This window comes from Spea bombifrons, chromosome 4, assembly GCF_027358695.1.
Source record: "Spea bombifrons isolate aSpeBom1 chromosome 4, aSpeBom1.2.pri, whole genome shotgun sequence".
Classification (NCBI taxonomy): Eukaryota; Metazoa; Chordata; class Amphibia; order Anura; family Pelobatidae; genus Spea; species Spea bombifrons.
In genome coordinates, this window is record NC_071090.1 from 73,491,819 (window position 1) to 73,515,815 (window position 23,997).

General features: G+C 37.7%; 1 protein-coding gene across 2 annotated transcripts in view; it reads left to right on the forward strand.

The window, feature by feature from the left end:
* Positions 1-23,997, forward strand: part of VPS13C (vacuolar protein sorting 13 homolog C) — a 96,777-nt gene that overhangs the window by 60,462 nt on the left and 12,318 nt on the right. For both annotated transcript variants that reach the window (XM_053464997.1, XM_053464998.1), the window contains 29 exons: positions 31-178; positions 306-468; positions 1,086-1,216; positions 1,363-1,532; positions 2,288-2,532; positions 8,912-9,141; positions 10,176-10,268; positions 10,566-10,931; positions 11,140-11,229; positions 11,310-11,465; positions 11,760-12,024; positions 12,101-12,261; positions 13,932-14,053; positions 14,523-14,820; positions 15,775-16,164; positions 16,409-16,513; positions 16,969-17,133; positions 17,713-17,841; positions 18,059-18,192; positions 18,304-18,430; positions 19,029-19,264; positions 20,107-20,248; positions 20,382-20,522; positions 20,829-20,910; positions 21,197-21,266; positions 21,899-22,010; positions 22,342-22,455; positions 22,711-22,850; positions 23,727-23,808. In XM_053464997.1, coding sequence (XP_053320972.1) covers positions 31-178; positions 306-468; positions 1,086-1,216; positions 1,363-1,532; positions 2,288-2,532; positions 8,912-9,141; positions 10,176-10,268; positions 10,566-10,931; positions 11,140-11,229; positions 11,310-11,465; positions 11,760-12,024; positions 12,101-12,261; positions 13,932-14,053; positions 14,523-14,820; positions 15,775-16,164; positions 16,409-16,513; positions 16,969-17,133; positions 17,713-17,841; positions 18,059-18,192; positions 18,304-18,430; positions 19,029-19,264; positions 20,107-20,248; positions 20,382-20,522; positions 20,829-20,910; positions 21,197-21,266; positions 21,899-22,010; positions 22,342-22,455; positions 22,711-22,850; positions 23,727-23,808 — 4,807 coding nt within the window. The remainder of the gene's footprint in view (positions 1-30; positions 179-305; positions 469-1,085; positions 1,217-1,362; positions 1,533-2,287; positions 2,533-8,911; positions 9,142-10,175; positions 10,269-10,565; positions 10,932-11,139; positions 11,230-11,309; positions 11,466-11,759; positions 12,025-12,100; positions 12,262-13,931; positions 14,054-14,522; positions 14,821-15,774; positions 16,165-16,408; positions 16,514-16,968; positions 17,134-17,712; positions 17,842-18,058; positions 18,193-18,303; positions 18,431-19,028; positions 19,265-20,106; positions 20,249-20,381; positions 20,523-20,828; positions 20,911-21,196; positions 21,267-21,898; positions 22,011-22,341; positions 22,456-22,710; positions 22,851-23,726; positions 23,809-23,997) is intronic.

Here is a 23,997-nt window from a genome sequence, read left to right on the forward strand (position 1 = left end):
AAGACATTATGTTTTAATTCCTTTTAACAGAACGGTTCTCCAGAGCAGTTCTGTGCAGCCTGACCTTCAGATTCTGCAGCCTGTCAACCTCTTGGTTTCGGTGCAAAGAAATCTGGCTGCTTCCTGGTATCCCCACATCCCCGCTCTTCAAATTGTTGGAAATTTAAAGCCAATGCAGGTTTGGTTTCACAGAGATGGGGTCAATAATACTGGGCGACAGAATCAAATGATCTGTCTTGAGCTTGACATTTTACTAGTGACCTACCAACCACTCATCATTCAATCCTCATGTTTCCTTTTTCTAGATTGCTGTGAGTCAGGATGACCTAACGATCCTAATGAGTGTTCTCTTTGAGAACCTTGCAGAGACTCCTTTACTATCAAGTGCAGCTAATTCTGGGCAAGGTGTAACTACTGAAGCTGTAGAGAGGGTTAAAATGGAGACATGTGAAGCAAGCCAAACTAAAGGTATGATGAACATAGAAAAATGCTATCCAATGGGATCTTCTTAGTTGAGTAACTGAAAATAAACCATTTCATTGTGTTGATAGCAAATATTCTTAATTTTCCTTGCTCTATCCGGAAACGCTTTAGCGATCGGATTTTACGTACTAGTCAACGGTTTTCTCACTACATTTGAAATTAATTTAGCACCATCAATAACACCCTTTGGTTATTGTCTTTCTTATACCCATTCTCCCTGCTTCCTTGTGTTTATTATTATTTTTTACATTCTCCACACGTTTTCTTTCTCTGTGTGTGCTTCATGTATTTTGTTTACCACCAATTGTAATGAACTCTAGTCTGCCTAACTTTCCAACTATATTCTATACTTTCTTCCACTAGTTCTCATCCTTTTCCATGAAGCTGGGTGTTTAATCCAAACCTTGCCTCTCATTTTTCTGGAGAGCACTCTTATTCTCTCTTATTCTCTGTCCTTTATCATCTTTCTCCTTTCTTAATATTCCCACTCCTGTTGTTATGTCACTATCCTTTTTTCCTCCACTTGTTCTGCTTTTATACTAATCAGTTCCTTGTAAAGATTCTATTGTAGTATCTTCATCTAATAATCAATGCCTCTACAGGTAAACAAACAGAAAGCATAGATACTTTGTTAGACCCCGATGAGGAAAGTGAAGAGTCCGCAGTTACTCTGAAGTTTGACTTTAATTTTGAATCACTCTCCATTGTCCTTTACAACAACGACAACAAAAAGGTGGGTGTAGAACAACATATGTTGAGCTAAGAACAAACAGCTGCTGCTGATGTGCCATACACTAGTTACCTTTATTTAGTAAGCAATAATATTGTAAATGGTACACTGTTGTTTTATACATTTATTCGCACTTTGCTTTACTTCAGGAGGCTCCAGTCTGGTTGCATAATGACAGTTTGCGTCTTGGGGAGATGAGACTCCATCTTATGACCTCATCGGGAAAGATGTTTGCAAATGGGTCTATGGACTTTTCCACCCATCTCAGATCATGCACTTTGGATGACCTTAGGGAAGGCATCACCAAGGCCACTCCTAGGTCTGTAAGTTTGTAAGGGGATAATTGAGGCTTCTTTGCTCATATGCTTTCAGAAGAGCACCTGTTGTGTTATGATGATCAATTGATGTCCCTATTTAGATGCAAGGTTCACCTACGTCATGGGTGACAAATGTTTGTTATTGTTATATTTCATGTTAGACGGCAGAGTCTGTTAACTATGGGCCAGGTTAGTCCTGGGATGGAATTAGAGAAAATGGTTATCTCTACATATTGGCTTTTGAATTTAAAGGCCGACTTGGCACTTCATGAGACTTGAGGAACCCTAGCACCTTTAGAACCTTGGCAAGTCTCATTGTAACTTAACAGAAATTTTCTCAAGGTTTTTCTAATTTCTTGTTAAACTTGTGACATCTTGGAGTTGAGTCCCATGCAGTTGTTAATGGAAACTCAGCACAACTTGCAGATGCTCAGAGATTTTTGGTTAATGCTGCTATTTGCTCCATTACTGATAATTTATATCACTTTAAGACTACTGCTTCTATGAATAAAAGTTTTTTGTTACAATCATGGTTGACTTTAGTCGCAAGCATAAAGTAGCGTTCCATACAAAATGCATATGATGTGTTTCATGGTTATTCTACTTTTTCCAATTTTGGGGAAATCATTCTGCAAGAGTGTTAGTATGCACTTTGTAAGGTGTATCATGGATGTCTGTAAATTTACCGTGAGAAGTATTTAACACACATGTGCATGTAATCTGTAGTGACTTTATGATGCTTATGTCCCTACTGCAGGATGATTGATCAGAAAGATGGCTCCAGTGAACGAAATATGATTGACATCAACTATAAACAGACGGGACAGGACCGCTCCGTCACTGCAATCTTGGAGAAGTTGTATGTTTGTGCCAGTGTGGAATTCCTAATGACCGTAGCAGATTTCTTTGTCAGTGCAATGCCCCAGAGTCCATCTGCAGAAAAATCTTTGCAAACCCAGCCAAGGCAAGCCATCCCATCACAGCCCAAGCCAGAGAAAGGAGGTACATTTACCAGTGTTTCTCTTTAAGCATTTAACCATGAAACAGTAGTAGTGTGTCTTATACAATAATACTGTCTAATTCTGAGTTGCTTCTTGATTTCAGTTTTCAGCTACTCTCTATGAGTGGTCTCCCTTAAAGCATCACGCTTAATGTTTTAAGTTCCTATGCATTGTATTATTTAGCAAAAGATGTGCTTTGCGTACTGTCTTATGCTAAGGGATACAAATTAAAAATGCAGCACAACATAGCAGTTTTACTTACATAAGTACATAAAAATAAGCACAACAAAAGTTATAAGTACAAATACAGAATAAATTGTATGTATTAGTGTCAGCGCTATGATTACATTTTGCAGATATTATGATCATGCTAATTAGGAACAGCCTTCATTCTTTATCTCAGTATCTTATTTTTCTTTTTGAAGAACCTATGCAAAGTAACTCCAGTAAAGTACTTTTATCCAGAATTGCATAACATTTTACAGAAAATTGTTTTTTTGGGTAGAGAAAGAGGCACATGCAGAGATAGAGAGACGAAATTAGCAAATGTGAGAGGGGTAAAAAGGTTTTTATGATATCATGAAGCATATATGGGGAACATACTTTCAAAAACAAGCGCCCTTTGCAACCTATGTTTCCTGCATGTGCTTGCTAATGTAGAGGCAAACTACATAGTATTACCCCCTACCAGCTTGGCACCATGGACAGCTGTTTAGTTTGCTTATATGGTAGTTTCATCCTTGAGCGTCACATGCGATGCAGTGAATCTGTTTTCCAATCAGTTTGGCTATTGATGTATACGAACTGGAGTGTTTATTTACTATTTTTTCTTTTATTCAGGCATTGTGTAAGTAAGTGCACTATTTTTATTTATTTTTTTACATCAATGACTAGGTGGCTTAATAGGTCACTGCTAGGGCAATATTATGATAAAGTAGCTGACGTTCACATGCTGGTGGACACAAAACTCGACAAGTCAGTACTGATGTGTGATGTAAAAAGTGTGAGTCACACTATTTCCAGCAGATGTTGGCCTCTTAGATGAACCTTTTATGAACCATTTAAATGAAAAGTCTACACAAAGAAGAGCACACATTCTACTTCCTTTGTTTCCTGTTCATGTGATATTGGTGTTTTATTATTGCAAACAGTAATTAGTGACACGGATACTTCCCACACTAACCTCCCTGATGTCACGTACCCTGTTACAAGTTAATTAGCTCTTCTTCAGAACAGAATAAGGCACACCACACAGTTGGTTTATGAAATCTAGTAACCAATTCCCATAATGATAAAGCGACTTCCAAGACAGACATGGTATTTAACCTCACATAATAATGTTAATAAAGATGTCGTTTAACCTTAAATATTAAACAAAACAAAAAAAATCCAACTTATTTGACAGACCATTAGGTCCACAGGGAAGCTGTGGTCCCAAGTGAACCCTGACTAGATCTGATTATTTACTTGGTTACAACAAAACCATACTTTAGCACTGTAATTGGATAAAAAAAACAACAATATATTAACCCCTTAAGGACCGGGCTCATTTTTCGTTTTCTACCTGTGGGACCGAGGCTGTTTTGACACTTTTGTGGTGCTTGTGTTCAGGTGTAATTTTCTCCTCACCCATTTAGTGTACCCACATAAGTTATATATTGTTTTTTTCAGGACAAGATGGGCTTTCTTCAGATACCATTATTTTGATCGTATCATCTTATTTACTATAAAAAAAATAAAAAAAACATGGTGAAAAATTGAAAAAAAAGACATTTTATGACTTTTATTTGAAAAATCTTTTACTCACCTAAAAAAGCAAGTAAAAAAACTAGCTAAGTAGATTCTACTACTTGTCCTGAGTTTAGAGATACCCAATGTTTTTATGTTTTTTTGCTGTTTTTTGTACGTTATAGGGCAATAAGTACAAGCAGCGTTTTATGATTTCCAAATCTTTTTTAACAAATCTGGTTAGTCTGCCTACATCTCCTCTTTGGAACATCTTTGAAGCCGGTTAACTCAATTTAACCCATTCAAACCATATATTTTTGAAAACTAGACACCCCAGGGTATTCCAAATGCTGTTATTTTAACCCTTTCCATGCACCAATTATACAACTACACTTTGTCAAACTTTGTAATAGTAATTTTTTTTATTTTTTTTTTCCACACAAATTGTACTTTAGTTATAGATATACAGGTTCTGGTATATGTCACTATCAAACAACACCCCAATGTGTGTTCAGGAACATCTCCTGAGTACAGCGATACCCCACATGCATGGGTTTGTCAGAGTGTTTGGCTGGTAAAAGGCTACTTTTGGGGCATGCGTAATTCAGGTGGTCATTTGGTCATTCTGCCTCCATCTCCTCTTTGGAATATCTTTGAAGCCGGTTAACTCAATTTAACCCATTCAAACCATATATTTTGGAAAACTAGACACCCCAGGGTATTCCGAATGCTGTTATTTTAACCCTTTCCATGCACCAATTATAGAACTACACTTTGTCAAACTTTGTAATAGTAATTTTTTTCACACAAATTGTACTTTAGTTATAGATATACAGGTTCTGGTATATGTCACTGTCAAACAACCCCCCAATATGTGTTCAGGAACATCTCCTGAGTGCAGTGATACCCGACATGCATGGGTTTGTCGGGTTGTTTCAGATTTAAAATGCCACATTTGGGAAGTGCGCTTTTTTTCTCCATTTTGGTCAGTCTGTACCTATGCCCTATCTGTGAGCTAGGCCACTCCAATTTACCCCATCAGCCATTTTTTTATATATTAGACACCCCTTGGGTATTTGAAGTGCTTTTATTTTAACTCTTTGAGATTTTTGAGAAATTTTAGCACTTGCTTAAAATAATAAACTTTATTTTTTTATTTTTTTTATTTTTTTAATACTTTTTTTATATTTTTTTTTTACACATTTTGCTGGTACTGGATGGTTCATCTAGTGACATCACTGCATAATTATTTTTAAATGTTAGCACATTTTTTTTTTTTCCATTTTTTTTTTATTTATTTTTTTTTTTGAATATTTTACTAATCACATAGTGATTAGAAAGCTGGGCTCCATTGACTTGCATGGTTGAATGCAGTACCTGTATTCAACCAGCAAGTGGAGCCAGTTCTCTAGAGGGTCTGGAGACCGTCTAGCGAACTCTTTCTTCTTTATTGTTTTATTTCCCGGGCCGCCGCCATCTTGCGGATGGCGAAGATCACCGGCAGCTGCGGCTGTGACCGCTCTCCGGAGCGGTCACAGCCCACCTAAAGGTAAGTGTTTGGTGTCGCTGGATGCCTCCTGATCGAGGCATTCCAGCGACACCATTTAAGTTTAGGAGGCGATCGTTGATCGCCTCCTAAACGCTTTTAAAACGGGCGTCCGCCGCCATACAATGTATGGCGGCTGTTGACGCCCCGGGGAGGGGCCAGACATGGCCCCCGATGCCGATCTCGGCCTTGCTGAATGCCTCGACATCGAGGCATTGCAGCAAGGCCGTTTAAGCGAAGAAAGTGATCCTTGATCACTTTCTAAGCTTATTTAACTTTTTGACGGTTCAGAACCGTCAAAGGTCATTTAGTGACCTTCTTGTCATGACGGTCCTGAACCGGCAAAGGTCGCGAAGGGGTTAAACATAGTGAGGTCTGCACCAAACACCTTCTGAAAAAATATACATGCTGTGTATAAAGCACATTTTTGAAATTAAAATGTATTTAAAGTGAAGTACTGCCTTTTTGACTTATCAATTCATGTCACTGCAATGCATGTCATGGATATAAATAACAGATTTGTAACTAAAATAAACACAATGTTTAACCCTTTAAGGATAGAGCTGTTTTATATTTTTGTACCCTTCGTGACAATGACTGTTGTAACATTTCTGTGGTGCTCATGTGAGCTATAATTTTCTTCTCTCTCATTTAGTGCACCCACACAAGTTCTATATTGTTTTTTTTATTTTCAGGGCAAGATGGGCTTTCTTTAGATTCTATTAATTTGCTCATAATGCATAATGGATTACAAATAGCAATAGTAGTAAGAGCAGGGCTGGGGATGTTAGTGCTATAGATGGACTGTCAGTCAATGTTGATCGAGAAGATTGACTGGGTGCTACAAGCCTTTTATAAAAGTAGGCGTCTAAAGAGGTTTGATGTGTAGCTCATCCCTCCCACCTAGATTACTTTCTAATGGGTATAGCCTCTGAAATATTAGCATTGGCTTTGATTGAAACTTCTTTCAAAGTAATTATCATGCTTTTCAAAAGACACATGGCGCTATCAAGATAGAAGATGGCTTCCACAAAAACCTTTGAAGTTAAGCCTTCAGGCTGTTCTATGGTCTCCACCCCTATCCCACACATCTTCTCATCTTCAAGTTCCAGAAGATCTTTTTGGGTCAGGAGCTTAGTTCAGCAACATCTTCTTGCTCCACTTCCATATCTACAATATTTTCAGTAGCATTAGCTACAGAATCTTCAAAGTCTTTGGAATAATCAACCGCCTATGGGCATGGGTTTTGGCCTTTTTCATTGTTGTGTCCTTTATGTCATTCAAAGCATCTTTTATCATTTTGATGCAATTAAAGCTACCATAGCCTTTCCAGAATTTGATTAGGACTTCTTGTCCTCGTACTTCATTTTCTATTGCTGCAATATGCTTACTTAATGTTCTGGGCTATGACGCATTGATCCATGAGCTGCAGTAGTGAGGTCGTATTTGGTGGTAGAAAAGCCACTCGAATGTTCGAGGGTGGCATCCTCTCCAAAGAGCAACATTTTGAAAGGAGTATTGTTGTCCTCACAATTGGCTTTCACCTCTGGAACAAAGCAGGTGTCAAACCAATCTTCAAAAAAAGGGCTGCAGTCACCCATTCTTTTCTACTAGACATCCAATGTGCTTGAAGTCTAGTTTTAATGTAGTTTTTCAAGACACCAGGGTTTTCCCATCAAAAAATTAGCGTAGGCTTTAGCTTTATAGTACCTAACAGAAGGGTTATTCTTTTTTTTTATTATTTTTTTTTTTTATAGAAATAGATATCCTTGTACAGGCACAGTTGATCAGTGGAAAAATACATAAATTTAAAGGGGAATGTGCACACAATAAGTGTCAACTTTACCACTTCAGTGATTTTTTTTTTTTTTTCTCTGATTTTTCTACTTGGGATACAGCCCTGGTTTGTTTGTTTATTTTTGGTTATAGGCAGATTGAACCTGCAATTATTCCCCCATTTTTGTAGTTTTCTGGGACCTATTTGGGAAATGCCTCCCATAAGATCTCTAACGATGATGTTATTGGTATTTACTATACAAGGAATGTTTTTTAATCTTTACAAACGTCATTTTTGTTTTTTATTTGTCACATTGCATACAAGCAACCTTTTTTTTTAACATTATGACTCTCTTGTACATACCATTCTTAATTGCTTATCTGTGCACTGGGGGGGAATATGCGGAAATAGCTGCGGTCCAGATATTTTTCTGTCTCCTCCTTCTGTTGAATCTTATTTCAAAGGAAATTAACAATACAGAAAAACAAACAACTAGAAATTGAATACAAAGTCCATAATCTGCCCTGCACACAGTCTGGATCATATGACTTGTACTTTTCCTGTAGTGAATGACACTATGCGTGTCCCTTCGAGAACACAATGTACTATTGTTAATTAATGAGCAGTGAGTGGGTCAGAATATTCTTGCACCAAATCAGATGTAGTCTGTAAATAAGCAGTTACTATAGCTGTTAGACTATTTTAGTGGAGGCTGTTTGCCTCATTTAATTGCTTGTATGTTTAACAGGGTACAGCGTTATCACCATTCTACACGTTTTACACGTAATGCTTGTCAAATTCACAATTTGCTAGACATTTCATAGATATCCCAAATTGATTTAATTGGAAATTGCTCTGGAGTTCAAACTGTGGAGTACTTCACTTGAGTTGTCCACATGTAGGATTACTGAGGCTCATTTGAGTCCACATTTCCCTGAAACAAGACCACCGTTAGACTCAGATACCATACTGATGGTACTGATGGTATCAACCAAGGCAGAAAAATATACCCACTGTCAGAAAACCACAATGTAAATTTCATTCTGTTGGAGCAAGGCTAACTATTAACACAAATCTAATTATTGATATGTTACATTACACTAACCAACATCATTGTAAATTAAACGGTTTCTTGAAAAATGCCCTACATAGTAAATGTACTGATGTCTACGAAGAATGAGTAGTAGCAACACCAAGGACCATCATAGAATGCGAAGTAAATAACATCACAAGAAAATTCTAGTTGTGCGAGAACTAGGAAATCAATTTGAGGAGTATATTTCTACTTAGTTATTTGTTTATATGAGAAACTGTGTCTTTCTTCCACAGAACCTGCAACACAGCAGAGATTTATTGTAAAAGCCTTGATCATGGATCCTGAAATAGTGTTTGTTGCCAACCTGACAAAAGCAGATGCCCCTGCTCTGGCTGTGTCCTTCCAGGGCAAGGTCACCTTTTCAAATGTGAACTCATCCCAGAAGATTGCAGCAGTCGTGAAGGAACTGAAAGTCTTGGCGTGTCCCTTTCTCAGAGAACTTCGTGGAAATAACATCACTACAGTATGACTGCCATTTTCTGCTAAATATTCACTTATTTTATTGACCTCTTTCAAAATCTGCTGCGTACCAGACAATCGGCCCTTATTAAGTTAGTGTAGTATAACCATTTCCCAGGATGCCTCCCCTGACCCAGTTAACAACACTGGGCAGAAAAAAGAAGTGTTATTGTTAATCACTCTCTCACCCTCCCCTCTGATTTTCTTTACAAGCCAGCAAATGTTTAAACTAATATTTGCTTGTCTGATGTTGGTTAATTTTTGGTTCCCAATGGATTTATCCAAAAACAGAGATAAGCTTTACTTTATGTACTTGTTCATCTGACAGCATGTTGTATGTCAATGTAGGTCTTATTCCTTCAACTAAGACCAGTGGCTGATGGAATGATCTTCTCTTGCCGTTCTTTTAATCGTCTAGGTTAAAATCTTGTTGCTGTTGGAAACCAAGTCACTGTAAACAGGCAGCACAAATCACCCAGCATAAAATAAAAAATATAAAAAGAAAATCCTAACAAAAGGAAAAAATAAGATTACTGCTACTCTAAGCTTCTCTTGTAACCTCTCTTTTATCAGTACACCTCTGCCTCTTTGTTTTGGTGTCTCTGTTTTGCTTATTTTGCTTTATCACACCCGAGTCGATGGGTTTCATTCCAGAAATTGGCTTCCCCCATACTGGTATTACGATAGCCCCACCGTTTTGAGCATAGCTCTTACAAGTCTTACAAGTCACTTTCATGTAACTATGTAATCGTAGCACAGGTTCTCCAAGCAGCACTGTTACTGATTCAGAGCTCAAAAAAGCATCAGAACTAGGCTTTTTAACATCACGTTCAGCGCACTCAGCCCCATAAAGATACCCGTGTATTTCAGACATGCCTTTTTCTTTGAGCTTTGATTCTGTGAACATAAACCTGTTGGTCATTTTCTGGAAAATAACCTGTATTGTTCAAATTGATGTTCAAGATATTTTTGTCTAAAGTCATGCATATACTTAATTTTATTGTTTTATTCAACACACTTTGCCTGTTGTTTCCATAGGTATTACAGCCCTGCTCCCTGTTATTGGAAAGCTCCACAGAACGTGAAGGAGAACAGAATGCCAGCCTCACTGTAGAAGAAGTCATCATTAAGGTGCAGTATTTCTCATGTGGTTTTAAGATATGTGTAGACTGCAAGTCCAGCTATTATTACAGAAGCTTATGTATTTATTAAAAACCCTTAAATGTCTGTTAGCAGTTAAGTTGGGCATTAAAGACTGTATTTGCATACCAGCTAGCACAGAAAGAGATGGTAATAGCTATATGAAAGGATTTAGAAATGTCTTACATATTTTACCATTATTTTACTGTTTTCATCCCTGTTGTACATCAACATTCAACACCCATTGGGGACTTGTTACCGTTAACCTCCTTTTATTCTTCCTTTCAGATCTCGCCCATCATTTTAAACACAGTCCAGACAATAGTGGCTGCACTAAAGCCAAAGCCCCAGCAGGATGCCAGCAATGAGAATTTGACTGACCATAAGAACATTTGGGATGTGAAGACAACAGACAGTTGTAACAACTGGTTTTTGGGAGTGGAAACCGCCCATGAAGTGACAGACTGTCTGCAGAGTGAAGAAGGAACAAAGGAGATGCAGAACTTTGACGTAGAGGTGAAGGCTGTGCAGGTCACATTTGAGTGTGGATTGGGCCATCGCACAGTGCCTTTACTCCTTGTGGAGTCTACCTTTACTGGAACAGTGAAGAAGTGGACATCCCTCATGAATGTTAATGCAGATACCACATTAGAGGTACAGAAGATCCCTCTGCCTTCTCAAATACTGAGAGGTTATAAAGAACTGTTTTACAATTTACACATTTTCATGCATATTATATTGAGTGAGCATGAGTTGGAGTGGAACTCTGTGTGCGTGAGTGTGGAATTTGATGTCATTTCTTCTTTAGAAATTTTAGAGAAATATGTTTTGTTTTAAGTTAAATTAATCTCTCTTGGTCCAGGTTCATTATTATAATGAGAACTATGCTGTATGGGAACCACTCATTGAGAGAGTTGATGAAGGGAAACGTCGCTGGAATCTTAAAATAGAGGTATGATCGCAGATGTGTATTTAGTAAGCCAACAACTGTATGTGACCATAGCTGTCAGCACTATTCTCTTTTTTGCCAAGATGAAAAATAATCCCATTCAAGACAGAAGCTTACTTCCTGGAGATGACTTCATAGTGCTGCCTGAACCACAGTCTGCTATTACCATCTCCTCAAAAGATACAATGAACATCACCATTTCCAAGTGCACGCTGGGAGTGTTCAGTAATCTGGCAAAGGTAAGTGCGTTTGACTTTTTATTGTTATGAGTCTCTTGTACTGTTATTCTATATCATAAATTGTACACTGTTTACAAAGAAGCTCATTATGCAATTAATTTCTCCAAAGCACTATAACTGTTAAAAATGCATACATGACATGTCAGATCCTTTTTTATTATTGCCTGCTGAAGCATCTGCATTATATTTTGTTAAACACAGAGCTGTTCTTGTTTTCCTTTTGCATCTCTGGGATTAGGGTGAATAATTTGTTTTGTGAGCCATCTAAACACTTTTCTCTGTGTCCTCTCACAGGCTTTCAGCGAAGGCACAGCCTCTACATTTGACTACTCCTTGAAGGACAAGGCTCCAGTTACTGTCAGAAATGCACTAGGTGTCCCCATCATCTTGCAGCATGGGACAAACCTGCGGAAATTAGGCTCACCTATACACGAGACTGTCCACGATGTAGCACAGGGGCAGTCGCTGGATCTTGAATTTTCTGCCGTGGAGCAGCTTAATCGGGGAAGAGTTTCTGCGCTTCACCGCCAAGAAAGTAGCCTCTTTACGCTGAGCATTGGTAAAGATTTTGTAAAAGTGCTCAACCACATACTGTACTTTATTTATTATAGTAAACAATGTTCTTGTTTTCATAGTTCCCCAAGGGTATACAGAGATGACAAATATCCCTATCACCAAGCCAGCCCGACGCCTATATAATGTGCGCAGTCCACTGCAGGAGGCTTGTGTCTCTGTTGTCTTGCAGATTGACGCAACTGAAGGGAATAAAGTTATCTCTGTCAGGTCTCCCCTACAGGTGAGTGGCTGACTCTGTAATGAACACACAAACAACATTATGGATCCATGGCCTCCACTACAACAAACTCAATGTATTATCGGTGCTGTTGTTTTTTTAAGAATTTTTAGGTTTTTCTAAAAAAAAAATATATATTTTTTTTTTTTTAAGTGCTAATGAAACGGTCATTGAATGTGTTACTTCGCTATGGAGTTTAAAAACAAATGTAATGGTCACCTGATGGTTTTGCATTGATGTTGAATCCATAACATACTACTCATCGATATCTGGTATTTTTTACTTAAGAATGATCTCCCACCTAGTCCTACATTTTACTGTTTTATACTCTAAATCCACGCAACTGTGTTTTTTATATTGAAACAAGCAACATATGCATTTTAAAACATACTGTGCACAAGTTTTTTTTTTTTTTTTTTGAGGGGGCTTGCTGTAAAGTAAGAATCCTTTCAAAAGTAGACATGTCAATAGTTTATTTTTAGTCATTAAATACAAAACAAAAGAAATCAATATTTGGTGAGACTCAACTATTCACAATTACACAGAAACTGGGGTGCTGAAAATGGCAGCAGGTGCTCTGGATGGATAAGTCAAAATTTAAAATATTTGACTGTAGCCGAAGGGGTGGTTAGTAAGTTTGGGGCTGCATTTCTGCAAACGGAGTTGAGAATTTGGTCAGAATTTATGGTCTCCTTGTGGCTGAGAAGTACAGACAGATACTTATCCATCATGCAATATCATCAGAGAGGCATTTGTTTGGCCCCAAATTTATTCTGCAGAATGACAATCATACCAAACATACAGCCAAAGTCATTAACAACGGTATGGCCCCCACAGAGCCCTCTTAACATCATCGAGTCAGTCTGGGATAACATGAAGAAGCAAATGAGGTTGTCTAAATCCACAGATGTTTGGAACAACCCACTTGCCAAGTTCCTTAGAAAAACTTTATATAAGTGTACCAAAGAAGAATTGATGCTGTTTTGAAGGCCAAGGGCGGTCACTCCAAATGTTGATTTGGTCACTCACTTTGCATTTTTGTTAAAGGATAGAAATAAACTATTAATATGTATTTTTTTTTAAAGCATTCATACTTTACAGAATTTTTCGCACATGCACAGTACTATATCTTAACTTCCCTTTTGGAGGATCCCATTTATTCCTACCCATATTAACCTACCATATTCTTAACTTGTTGATTTATTGTTTATTGGTCTGAGAAGCCTTTGTAAGGGTTGATGAGAAGAGAGAAAGCTGATCAGATAATGTTGTTTTTGTCACGTCTTCATTCATCTCCACTTTCATTCAGTTAACTCTGAAGCTAAATTTCTCCAAAACAACTACACCAATTTGACAAAAAGCACAAGCAATAGGAAGTCAAAATAAATGAATGTAGATATGCCAAATGTTGTGAAATTAATAGTTCCCTTATAAATATTAAAATACAATTGTTTTTATATCATATTCATGGTTAAAAGGTCAAAGAAATAAACATAGATGTTTGCTTACTTATTCCCTGATACTAGGCAGAACCGGTTGTTAAAATAGTATTTCATTATTGTATTAAATGAACACTAGCCAGTACCTGAAGAAAATCAAGGGGAATACACCTTTGTCAGGGAAGCTTGCAGTTCCTTAATACAATTGTATCCAACTGATCTGTTTTATTTCAGGTCAGGAACCATTTCTCAATCCCATTTACAGTGTACAAGTTCGTACCAAATGCTAAGCTTCTGGAGCCTATTGGGGTTTCCAGACAAGATGAGGAATTCCATGTTCCCCTTGACTCCTACAGGTAAATTTAAGGGATCATTATAATTTGAATTTTTGTTGTTGTAAAGTTTGAAAAGCAACCGTGTCTAACCTTCTCTTCGGACCACTTTACATCTTTGATACACAGTATTAATGAATTAATATAATTTATTATTTATCTATAAATATCTGAAGCATAACATTGCAGAATTGCCCACCCTGATAATGCCGCTCTGCGACCTGGAGATACGCATTGTGTGTGTTCTTTTAACAGGCATTTGCAGTAAAATCTACAGGCAAATCTCCTTATTTTTCTTTTGTAAATCTCAGAAACCTACTCATATAAACCAAAAGTAAAATGGAATTAAAGCTAAACAGTGTAAATGCTTTCGTATTCATACGTGTACATCTTTTGTCTCTTTTCCTAAATACCACCAATAAAAAGACATTTAGCTAATTTTTAGTTTAGTGTTTTAGTGTAGCTTTATTACAAAATGTCATGCCATTATCAGGTGTCAGCTTTTCTTGAAGCCTTCTGGTCCACTGGAAGGCCAGTTTAAAGAATCCACCACCTACATTACGTGGAAGGAAATGCTGCACAGGAGCAGCGAGGTGAAATGCACTCTTTATTGCCCGGCTGTTGAGGTCAACTTCCTACCATTGATAGTGAACTGCCACGCTGTACCAGATGAAATCAATTTTGTTGCTAGCAATGGGGAGAATGACTGGGATCCTGCATACATTATTCATCTGTATCCCTCACTGACCATCAGGAACCTTTTGCCTTACTCTCTCCGATACCTGCTGGAGGTAAATGTGCTTCATTTGGCAGCAAAAGTGAATTGGTAGAATTGCTAAAATTGTGGTGACTGTATTTGCATGTTGATAAATGTAAGATGTCTCGTTCATAATCACTGTCTCGTAAATTGAAATTAGAAATGTTAGTTTAATATTACAAAGTTTTACTTTACTGAAAATGCTAAAAGCTTCCTAGCAGAGATAGAGCGTGGGCTTGTGAACATAAGACAGAACCTAGGACAAAGTACCAAGAAAAGATTGTAGCCCTACAGCAAGGAAAATGGGATAAATCACTATATAGGGTCTATTCACTAAGGGGACAGTTGTATTTTAGTTGTTTTAGTTGTTATAAAGAGCCAACCAAGATTTCTACAGAGTCTTCTTAAAGATTAAATTATGCGTTATACTAAGCCAGCTCAGCCCTTCACAATGGAGAAACTTGCTGGTTTTGGCCCCTTTATATTGTATGGTCAAGAGACCAGACTTCAGTGAATAAACCTCTATTTCTGGTACACAAGTGACGTTCATTATGGTTCCGCATGATCAGTGTGGTTTGCGTAAAAATAGTAATGTATTGTTTTAGAAGCTTCAGTCCAGTACTGCAAACACATACATTCGATCTGTAAGAAGACTTTGAAACAATCTTGCTGGGTTCACTGAGGTTGGCTCTACACAACATATAGTGAAGTCAAGAAGCTAAAACCCAACTCTCCCCTTAGGAAGTAGACTCCATTAGCTTTCAGGCAAACCATTGTTTTATTCATGAACATGTGATAATAGGACACATCTGATCATTGGTCAGTGTTGGCATACTGCCAAATCAGAAGCTTAACAATAGTGGTAGGCTAAGGAATAGAATATGAATCCAGGGTAGGACAGTGTTTTAAGGGTACAGCCTTGCTGTTCAATGATTGTAAAGATGCATTTTCCTAATGTTGGTCATTGATTTTGTTCTCTTTGTTTTAGGGCACTGCAGAGGCACATGAGTTGGCAGAAGGCAGTAGTTGTGATGTTTTGCATTCACGGATCAATGGGGAGATCATGGAGCTTGTTCTGGTTAAGTACCAGGGCAGGAACTGGAATGGGCATTTGCGAATTCGTGAAGGTCTTCCAGAATTCTTTCCTGTCTGCTTTACTGCAGATACTTCTGAATCCATGACAGTAGACATCCATGTTCACGTGAGACGTATTGGGAATCGCATGTTGCTCTCTGTCTTCAGCCCGTATTGGATCATCAATAAGACGTCGCGCATCCTGCAGTACCGGGCAGAGGATATTCACGTGAAACACCCAGCAGATTACAGAGATGTGATATTGTTCTCATTCAAAAAAAAGAATATCTTCAGCAAGAATAAGGTGCTTTAAACACGTGTTTAAAAATTCAACCACTGTACTCGTTAGAGTGTCCATTTTTAATTAATGCAATAAGGGAGATAAGGAGTATTTATATTTTAACTTTTGTTTCCATTGGTCATTTACAGATGGCTGTAGTGGCTGTGTTTATTATGTAGGAATCAATATTCTTTCAAGGACATAGTCACCTACAATGCCATCCACTAATATTGGCACTGTAATCACATGACTTTTTTTTCCAATGCAGATACAACTGTGCATTTCTACAAGTTCTTGGTCCACTGGGTTTTCCCTGGATACAGTTGGAAGTTACGGATGTGTGAAATGCCCTGCTGGTAAAATTGAGTATTTGGTGAGTTTTCCTTGAGGTACAATCTGGCACATATTTGTTTTAGTTTTGTTTTTAAATGTATATCAATTTTAGGGGAAGTCTCATGGGGAAAATGCAGTGCTGTCTACAGTAGTGTAGTGAGCGTTGACATATACCTACCTGGCCTATATAGTTTTGTGTTTTCTGCAGACCTGAAGGCTACCATGATTGTCACTGATGTGATATTTGGGGTAACTTTCCTCACTCAAAAATCACACTGAGCTGATTCTTTATGGCAATACTAACGAAGCCCCTTCCTATATAGACTTCAATTACTCAGTGTCCAGCTGTGTTATGAATGAACCACTCTGTTTTGATAATAGAAACACAATTGGTAGGCGTTTCCTTTTTATATTATGTGGAATGATACAGATAGCATCCTAACACGCCACATTTATTTTTTATGTTTTACTACTTAGTTGTTTTCTTTCTTATAGGTTGGCGTGAACATTAAAATGAGCAGCTTTAATCTCACCCGTATTGTCACCCTTACTCCTTTCTACACTCTGGTGAACAAATGTGATCTTGAGCTTGAGGTTGGGGAAATAACAGCAGATGGATCATTGCCAGACTTCAAATGGCATTATGTCTCTTCCTCTGAGGTAAAATGAGTGTTCCACAATATAAGATGATACCACGCTAAAAAGGAGTTTTCTTGGTGCTGGGTATTTTACTTACCATTAGTATTCCCTGTGGCCATAGAATTTGTATTGTAGAATTCACACATCATAAAACATTTGTTACTCTTCTGGCCTAGTCAATGAAGGACTAGTATGCCCGGGTGGCCTCTGGCACAGAGACAAGAAGGGACACAAAACAATCTGGCTTAATTGTAGACTTTTTACAAGAGGCTGAATTTTTGTCCCTGTCCTTGCTTGCCTCTCAAGTAGGAAGGTTATGCAGGTTTCGGTGGGCTTCTGTGTGACCTAACCTTTAAAGGTTAGTGACTTTACAACTAGTCCTTCCACCTAAGAGCTAGGTTTAATTTTGCATGTTTATTTTTAATTTTACAAGCTGTCTTTCCTAACCTTTTTTTTATTATTTTTCAGTTAGACCCAGACTGAATGCTCTTTGACAGAAAGTTTCTTGAACACCCTTTCACTTCTAACTTGTTTTATTATATATCTGGCACAGCTCGGATGTTTTATTCTATCTGATAATACACACCATTTATCTTTTAGTGCGTGCCCTTTTGGCCTGAGAATGTGTCGGGGAAAATGTGCGTCAGAGTGATTGGATGTGAAGGACCATCCACACCGTTTTTCTTCAACAAACAGGATAACGGTACCCTTCTGAGCCTAGAAAGCATGGTAAGAAATTTTCTAGTTACCTCAAATGTGCAAATGTCCATGGTGTGTATATAAAAAAAAAATAAAAAAAAAAAGTTAAATCAGTCTCTTATATGCAAGGCGTGAGCCAGCTTTGTTTAAAGGTCCATGTAAACTATTATCACAGAAAGATTTGTAAGGTCACTTTTGGGGTAGGTTTGTGTTTTTCATACAAAGTTTTGTCTCTTCCTTTCCTTAGAATTCAGGACTCATGGTCAGTATCAGTGTATCTGACCATTCCATAGTAATTAGGTTCTCAAATTATTATGAAGGAGCTGCACCTGCCCTTATCATGAACCACACTCCTCGGTCTCCACTAACATACATGCAGAGGTAGGTTTATGCTTTGGGATTATATTGTTTAGCAATGTCCTTGTTTTTCTTCACATGTTTCTGATATGAATCATACATTATTATTATTATTATTATTATTGTAACCCATAGTGGGACACTAGAGGAACAAAAACTTAATCCAGGGGAGGCAAAGCTTTTTGCATGGGCAGACCCAACAGGCATCAGGAAGCTGACCTGGAAATACTCACAGAACATTGGGGAACTTGACCTTTTGAAGGTAGGATTATAGGACTCTCCGTAGATATTGAGGAACAAAATAATTCTGTTTTAACCAATATACTGCCATTTTGAGGTGGGTTTTTCTAAGATGTATGTGTTTCTTGTGTTAATCAAATGCAACATATTTTATCTGTGCAGCGCTATTATTATTATTAATATATTTTATTTATATAGCGCCAACAATTTACGCAGCGCTCTAATTGTTTTCTTTTGTGGCCAAACTTTAACATTGAGGTTTATATATTGACTCATAGGTCCTTTTCATGTGAAACAATCCTTTGCTTACGCATTTTTTTTGAAACTCAAGCTAACTGGGACAATGGATGTTCCTTTTGTTTTTATTACATTGATTTGTATGATACTGTATGTACATTACTGTTTTATGTAAGTATGTTGGATGGGGATCTGCTTACATAATAATTCTGGGGTTACTGTAACATCAGAGTCTAAAATTTAAGTTAGTCATGATATTGCCTGTTCTATAGTGTAGGCATCAATAGGATTGTCTTAAAAAAACAAAAACATTGATCTGCCAAACTCTGAACTTATACTCATTTTTAACACCGTGTTAATTTCTGTAACATATTTATTTGCAGGATGAAAGTGGACAGTTTGCACACAATCAGGACATTCAGATACATTGGGTGTCATTCCTTGATGGGCGTCAGAGAGTGCTTCTGTTTACAGAGGACGTGGCCTTAGTGACTAAAGCACGTCAAGCAGAGGAGATGGAGCAACCAGATCAAGAAATTACCATCTCCATTCATAGCTTGGGCCTGTCGCTTATTAACAATGAAAACAAGCAAGAAATTTCGTATATAGGGATTACCAGGTAACTCCTGCATATATGTTTTCTTCAGTATCCTTCTGTGTTCTAGATTGTTTTGCCAGTTGCCAGTTGTCAGCTTTATTGAGGAGAAATAGAATAAATATTGTTGTTATAACCAAGACTATAGCATTTATATGACTTATAAGAAACTCATGCTATATTCATACGCATACATGAAAGAAATGTATATTTTAATATGCTGCCTTTTATGCAATCCAGTCTTATAGTGAGTCAGAACATGAGTCTCCAAGCTTACATATATTGAGAGCTTCACTTTCTGATAGTTGTGTTGGAAAAAAAAAATACATGCATCACGCCGCTCTCCTCCAGAATGTAATGCCCTGCCACTCGGGACCTACCCGGTGGCAGCTACAGTGCTGACAGATGCTTTGCAGCTACCCATTGGAAATCCCATGATTTGGAAACATTGTTATACCAAAATTAAATTGACCTCATTTATTTTCATGTGAGATTGATAACAGCATAATTTATAATCTGCTGCAAACGCAAGATAAATATTATTTTACTGATGTAATATCAGTAATATCAACTACAGCTGCATTTCTCAAAAATAATTCCAATCTGTGTTTATCTGTGTGTTTAACATGTTTTCATTTTTGTTGTAAAGGTTGTTTTTTATGTGATATACAGGCAGGCATTTTTGTTTCTACACATTTGCATTTCAAGTAACCATTGTAGTAAATAAAAAAAATAAAAAATTGTAACCCCAACTGAAAGTAAGCTATTTTTCACTATTGTGGAGAAAAGGGAAGCTTGCTATAAGCAGTAGCTGGTATGACTTGAGTTTTTGCTGCATGTCCTGAACATTTTATTCTGTTTACCAGTTCTGGCATCATATGGGAGATGAAACCAAAGCAAAAGTGGAAGCCCTTCAACCAGAAACAAATAATGCAACTAGAACAGGCCTATGAGAAATACCTCAATTCTGTGGAGACACAATGGATAAAAATAGACAACAACTTTGAGGTAAGCTCAAGTACCATTAAAGAGGAAACAAGTATTATATTATAGGTGTCATGTATTACCAAATGTTATCCTTCAAAACCTAGAAGCGAAATAGCTTGCCCCTATAAGCACACTAATTCTTGTCTTTCTTTAGGTCAGTTTTAGCAAAATTCCAATGGAAATGCGCCTGCCAATAAGGTGCAGCATCAGGAGAAACTTCTTATCTGGAATTAATGTAGAGTTCAAGCAGTCTCCTCACCAGAGGAGCTTAAGAGCTCAGCTGTACTGGCTTCAGGTGCGTTATTCCAAGTTGAGAGACTGAATGGGGACTCGCAATAAGAAAGGGCAATTGTGTCACTGTTTATAAGTGGTTTGATAGTGTTTTGAGTATGAGTAACAGCAGAAAACCTCCTATAAGGAATAAGATTAACACAGATTTGGATTTGTGCTCAGGCAATTCATACACATGGTAGTTTATAGATTTTCAGGCATTTTATGCAATGCATGATTTTTTTGCACTGTGCTTTGGACATAATGAGAGAGAAAACAGAGCCTTAAATGAAAATCTCATCTAAAGGAAAGCATTCTAACCTATTTTTAGGTTGATAACCAGCTTCCTGGGTCAATGTTTCCTGCTGTGTTCCATCCTGTCGCACCACCTAAATCTATTGCCTTGGATTCAGGTACAAAATGTTTCACATTGCTAACGGGACATTTAATGGATTTTTATTTTCTTGGGATTTTAATTATATGTACAATCAATGGATAAATAAAATACCTATGTGTAAAGTATTAAGACTCCCAACCTATACACTGCATGTTTTCTTTGCTATGTTCAATGGTTCCAAAATCTGGGACTTAACATCCCTTGCATGTCTAACCCACCTTACTGCACAATGCAAGGATGCTGGTAGGATATTTGTGTTGCTGTAAAAATGTTTAAATTAATGAAATATGATTCTGTTTTAGAACCCAAACCTTTCATTGACGTCAGCATTATAACACGGTTCAATGAATTCAGCAAAGTCATACAATTTAAGTAAGTGTACTTTCACAAAGTTATTGGGTTTTTGGACTATTATTAGAGGGCCTTGGACCTAACACCTGCTGTATGCATGGGATATTAAAATATATAGGGGAAAGTTCTCCATCGCATAGCAGTCTAGTAGATTGGAAGTTATCAAAAATATAAAACCATAGAAGAATGGAGTTCCTAGAGTTTGAGACATGGAAAATGAAATTAGGACCAGAGAGGATGGAGTAAAGCTAACGAGAATTTAAAAAAAACAGTGCGAATGAAAAGTATGGGTATGGAAGATAAGGGAAAAAATTGAAAGGGTACAAGAGAAAAGGGTTCAAGGGAAAATAGATGAAGGCATTAAAGAGGAGAAGAGGCCTTTTAGAAATTATTTAAACATGAGGAAGGCTAAATAGAAAGAGAGTTAAGTGCGGCCATTATGGCCAAGATATCAGCCAGGACGTTTTCAGAGGAACCGGCATCAGTGCCACTGCCTCCCAGGACCACCACAGTGGACTAGGCACAGTACATGTATAGGCAACAGGTCCGCAGTTTCTTCATTCACTCCATGAAGGCGTTTCAAAGTACATGGGATGGAAAAGCATCAGATATTATGTATTCTGTTTTTTCATCCTCTTGTGTTTTCATTGCAGGTACTTCATGGTTCTTATTCAGTGCATGGCCTTGAAGGTTGATCAGGGCTTTCTTGCTGCAATTATTGGACTGTTTACTCCAGATACTGATCTAGAAGCTGAAAAACAGCGGGTATGTTTCTGAATCTTTTATGGATGGATAACGGTCAATTTACATTCAAAAAAGTTGCTAATTTTAGTTAAATAGTATTTTTAGCCTGTACATTTGCATTATACAAAAATGTATCTCTCTCATTCAGGTTCCCAAGTCTGTGAATTATACTTGTCTGCACTGTAGATTTTTTCATATCAGCTTATTTGCTAGGGCAGCAAAACTAAAACAATTGTAGAATTAGTCTAAATGCCTATTTTACCTAATTGAAAAAGCTACATGGATAATTTAAGTATGCATAAAATATTGGATGTGACAATTAAAAAAAAATAAAAATCTTTATTGTTAACAGACACAGCTCATCCAGAAGGATCTAGATGCACTGAACACAGAATTGATGGAATCGTCTATGACTGATATCACCACTCTGAACTTCTTTGAACTTTTCCACATATCTCCAGTAAAGGTATAGGTTTTGCATGTTGTGTTTGTGACAAACCAGTTACGAGTTGGTAGTAAATAGAGGCTTCCTAGAGAGTGAATGTGTTGTGAAGCGTATGGAATAATTGAGGCCATAAACCTGTTGTTGTCACTGAGAAACACATACATGTCATTACGCAATGTCTTTATTTTTTAATCTATATTTTGTGAAGCATTTCATTTACTTTCTTGCACAGCATCAGTTGGAGCAGACTTATAACTGCCTGTACTTTCTTTTCAGTTACATCTCAGCCTCTCTCTAGGGGCAGGTGGGGAATCCTCTAATAAAGAAGAAAAGGAAATTGTTGCCATCAGCTCAGTAAACCTTCTCCTTAAAAGCATTGGGGCCACCCTCACAGATGTGGATGATCTCATATTCAAGTGAGTAACCATTGATATGCTGAAAAGGGATGCTTTTCTCTTTGGCCTTCAGCAGAAGGCCTTCAACCTTTGTTGAGAAGCCTGGCCTATGGGATTGGTGTATGTAATCGTTATACTGTATGCCAGTCAGTCATAACATTATGACCACTGACAGGTGAAGTGAATAACACTGATAATCTTATCACGGTACCTGTCAGTGGGTGGGATATATTAGGCAGCAAGTGAACATTTTGTCCTCAAAGTTGATGTGTTAGAAGCAGAAAAAAAGTGTGTGGATCTAAGGGACTTTGACAAGGGCCACATTGTGATGGCTAGAGCATCTCCAAAACTGCAGCTCTTGTGGGGTGTTTCCCAGTCTGCAGTGGTCAGTACCTTTCAAAAGCGGTCCATTACTTTGACATGTACCACCTAAGCATTGTTGCAGACCATGTGCACCCTTTCATGAACACAGTATTCCCTGATGACATTGGCCTCTTTCAGCAGGATAAAGCACCCTGCCACAAACCAAATATAGTTCAGGAGTGGCTTGAGGAATGCGACAGCAAGTGGTTCACTTGTCGTCCAAATTCCCCAGATCTCAATCCAATCGAGCATCTGTGGGATGTGCTGGAAAACAAGTCTGATCTATGAAGAATCTTCTGCTAACATCTTAGTGCCAAATACCACACCTTCAGAGGTCTAGTGGAGTCCATCCATCGACCGGTCAGGGCTCTTTTGGTGGCAAAAGGGGGACCTACACAGACAGGTGGTCATAATGTTATGGCTAATCGGTGTATATTTCCAGAGAGTGTTTGTGTAGTGTTATTTTATTATGATGTATAAACGGTGTCAAAACCGAATCAACAGTTTAGTAGGTAATTTCTTTTTCTGTGCCAGGCTGGCCTGCTTTGAAGTGAGGTATCAGTTCTACAAACGGGACCAACTTATGTCACTGGTTACACGACATTACACTGAACAGGTATGCTTTGCAATGTTTGACCATGAGTGTTATAATAAATAGCTTTGTAATCTCCATATGTAACACATAGAAAACGTTCACAATGTTTCAGTCAGAACAGTCTTCCTGCTGAAGACTCTCTGACAAAAGTGAATGGGATCATTGATTCTGAGAAAATCCTCAGTATTTCAAGACTCTTTCCATGGTGTT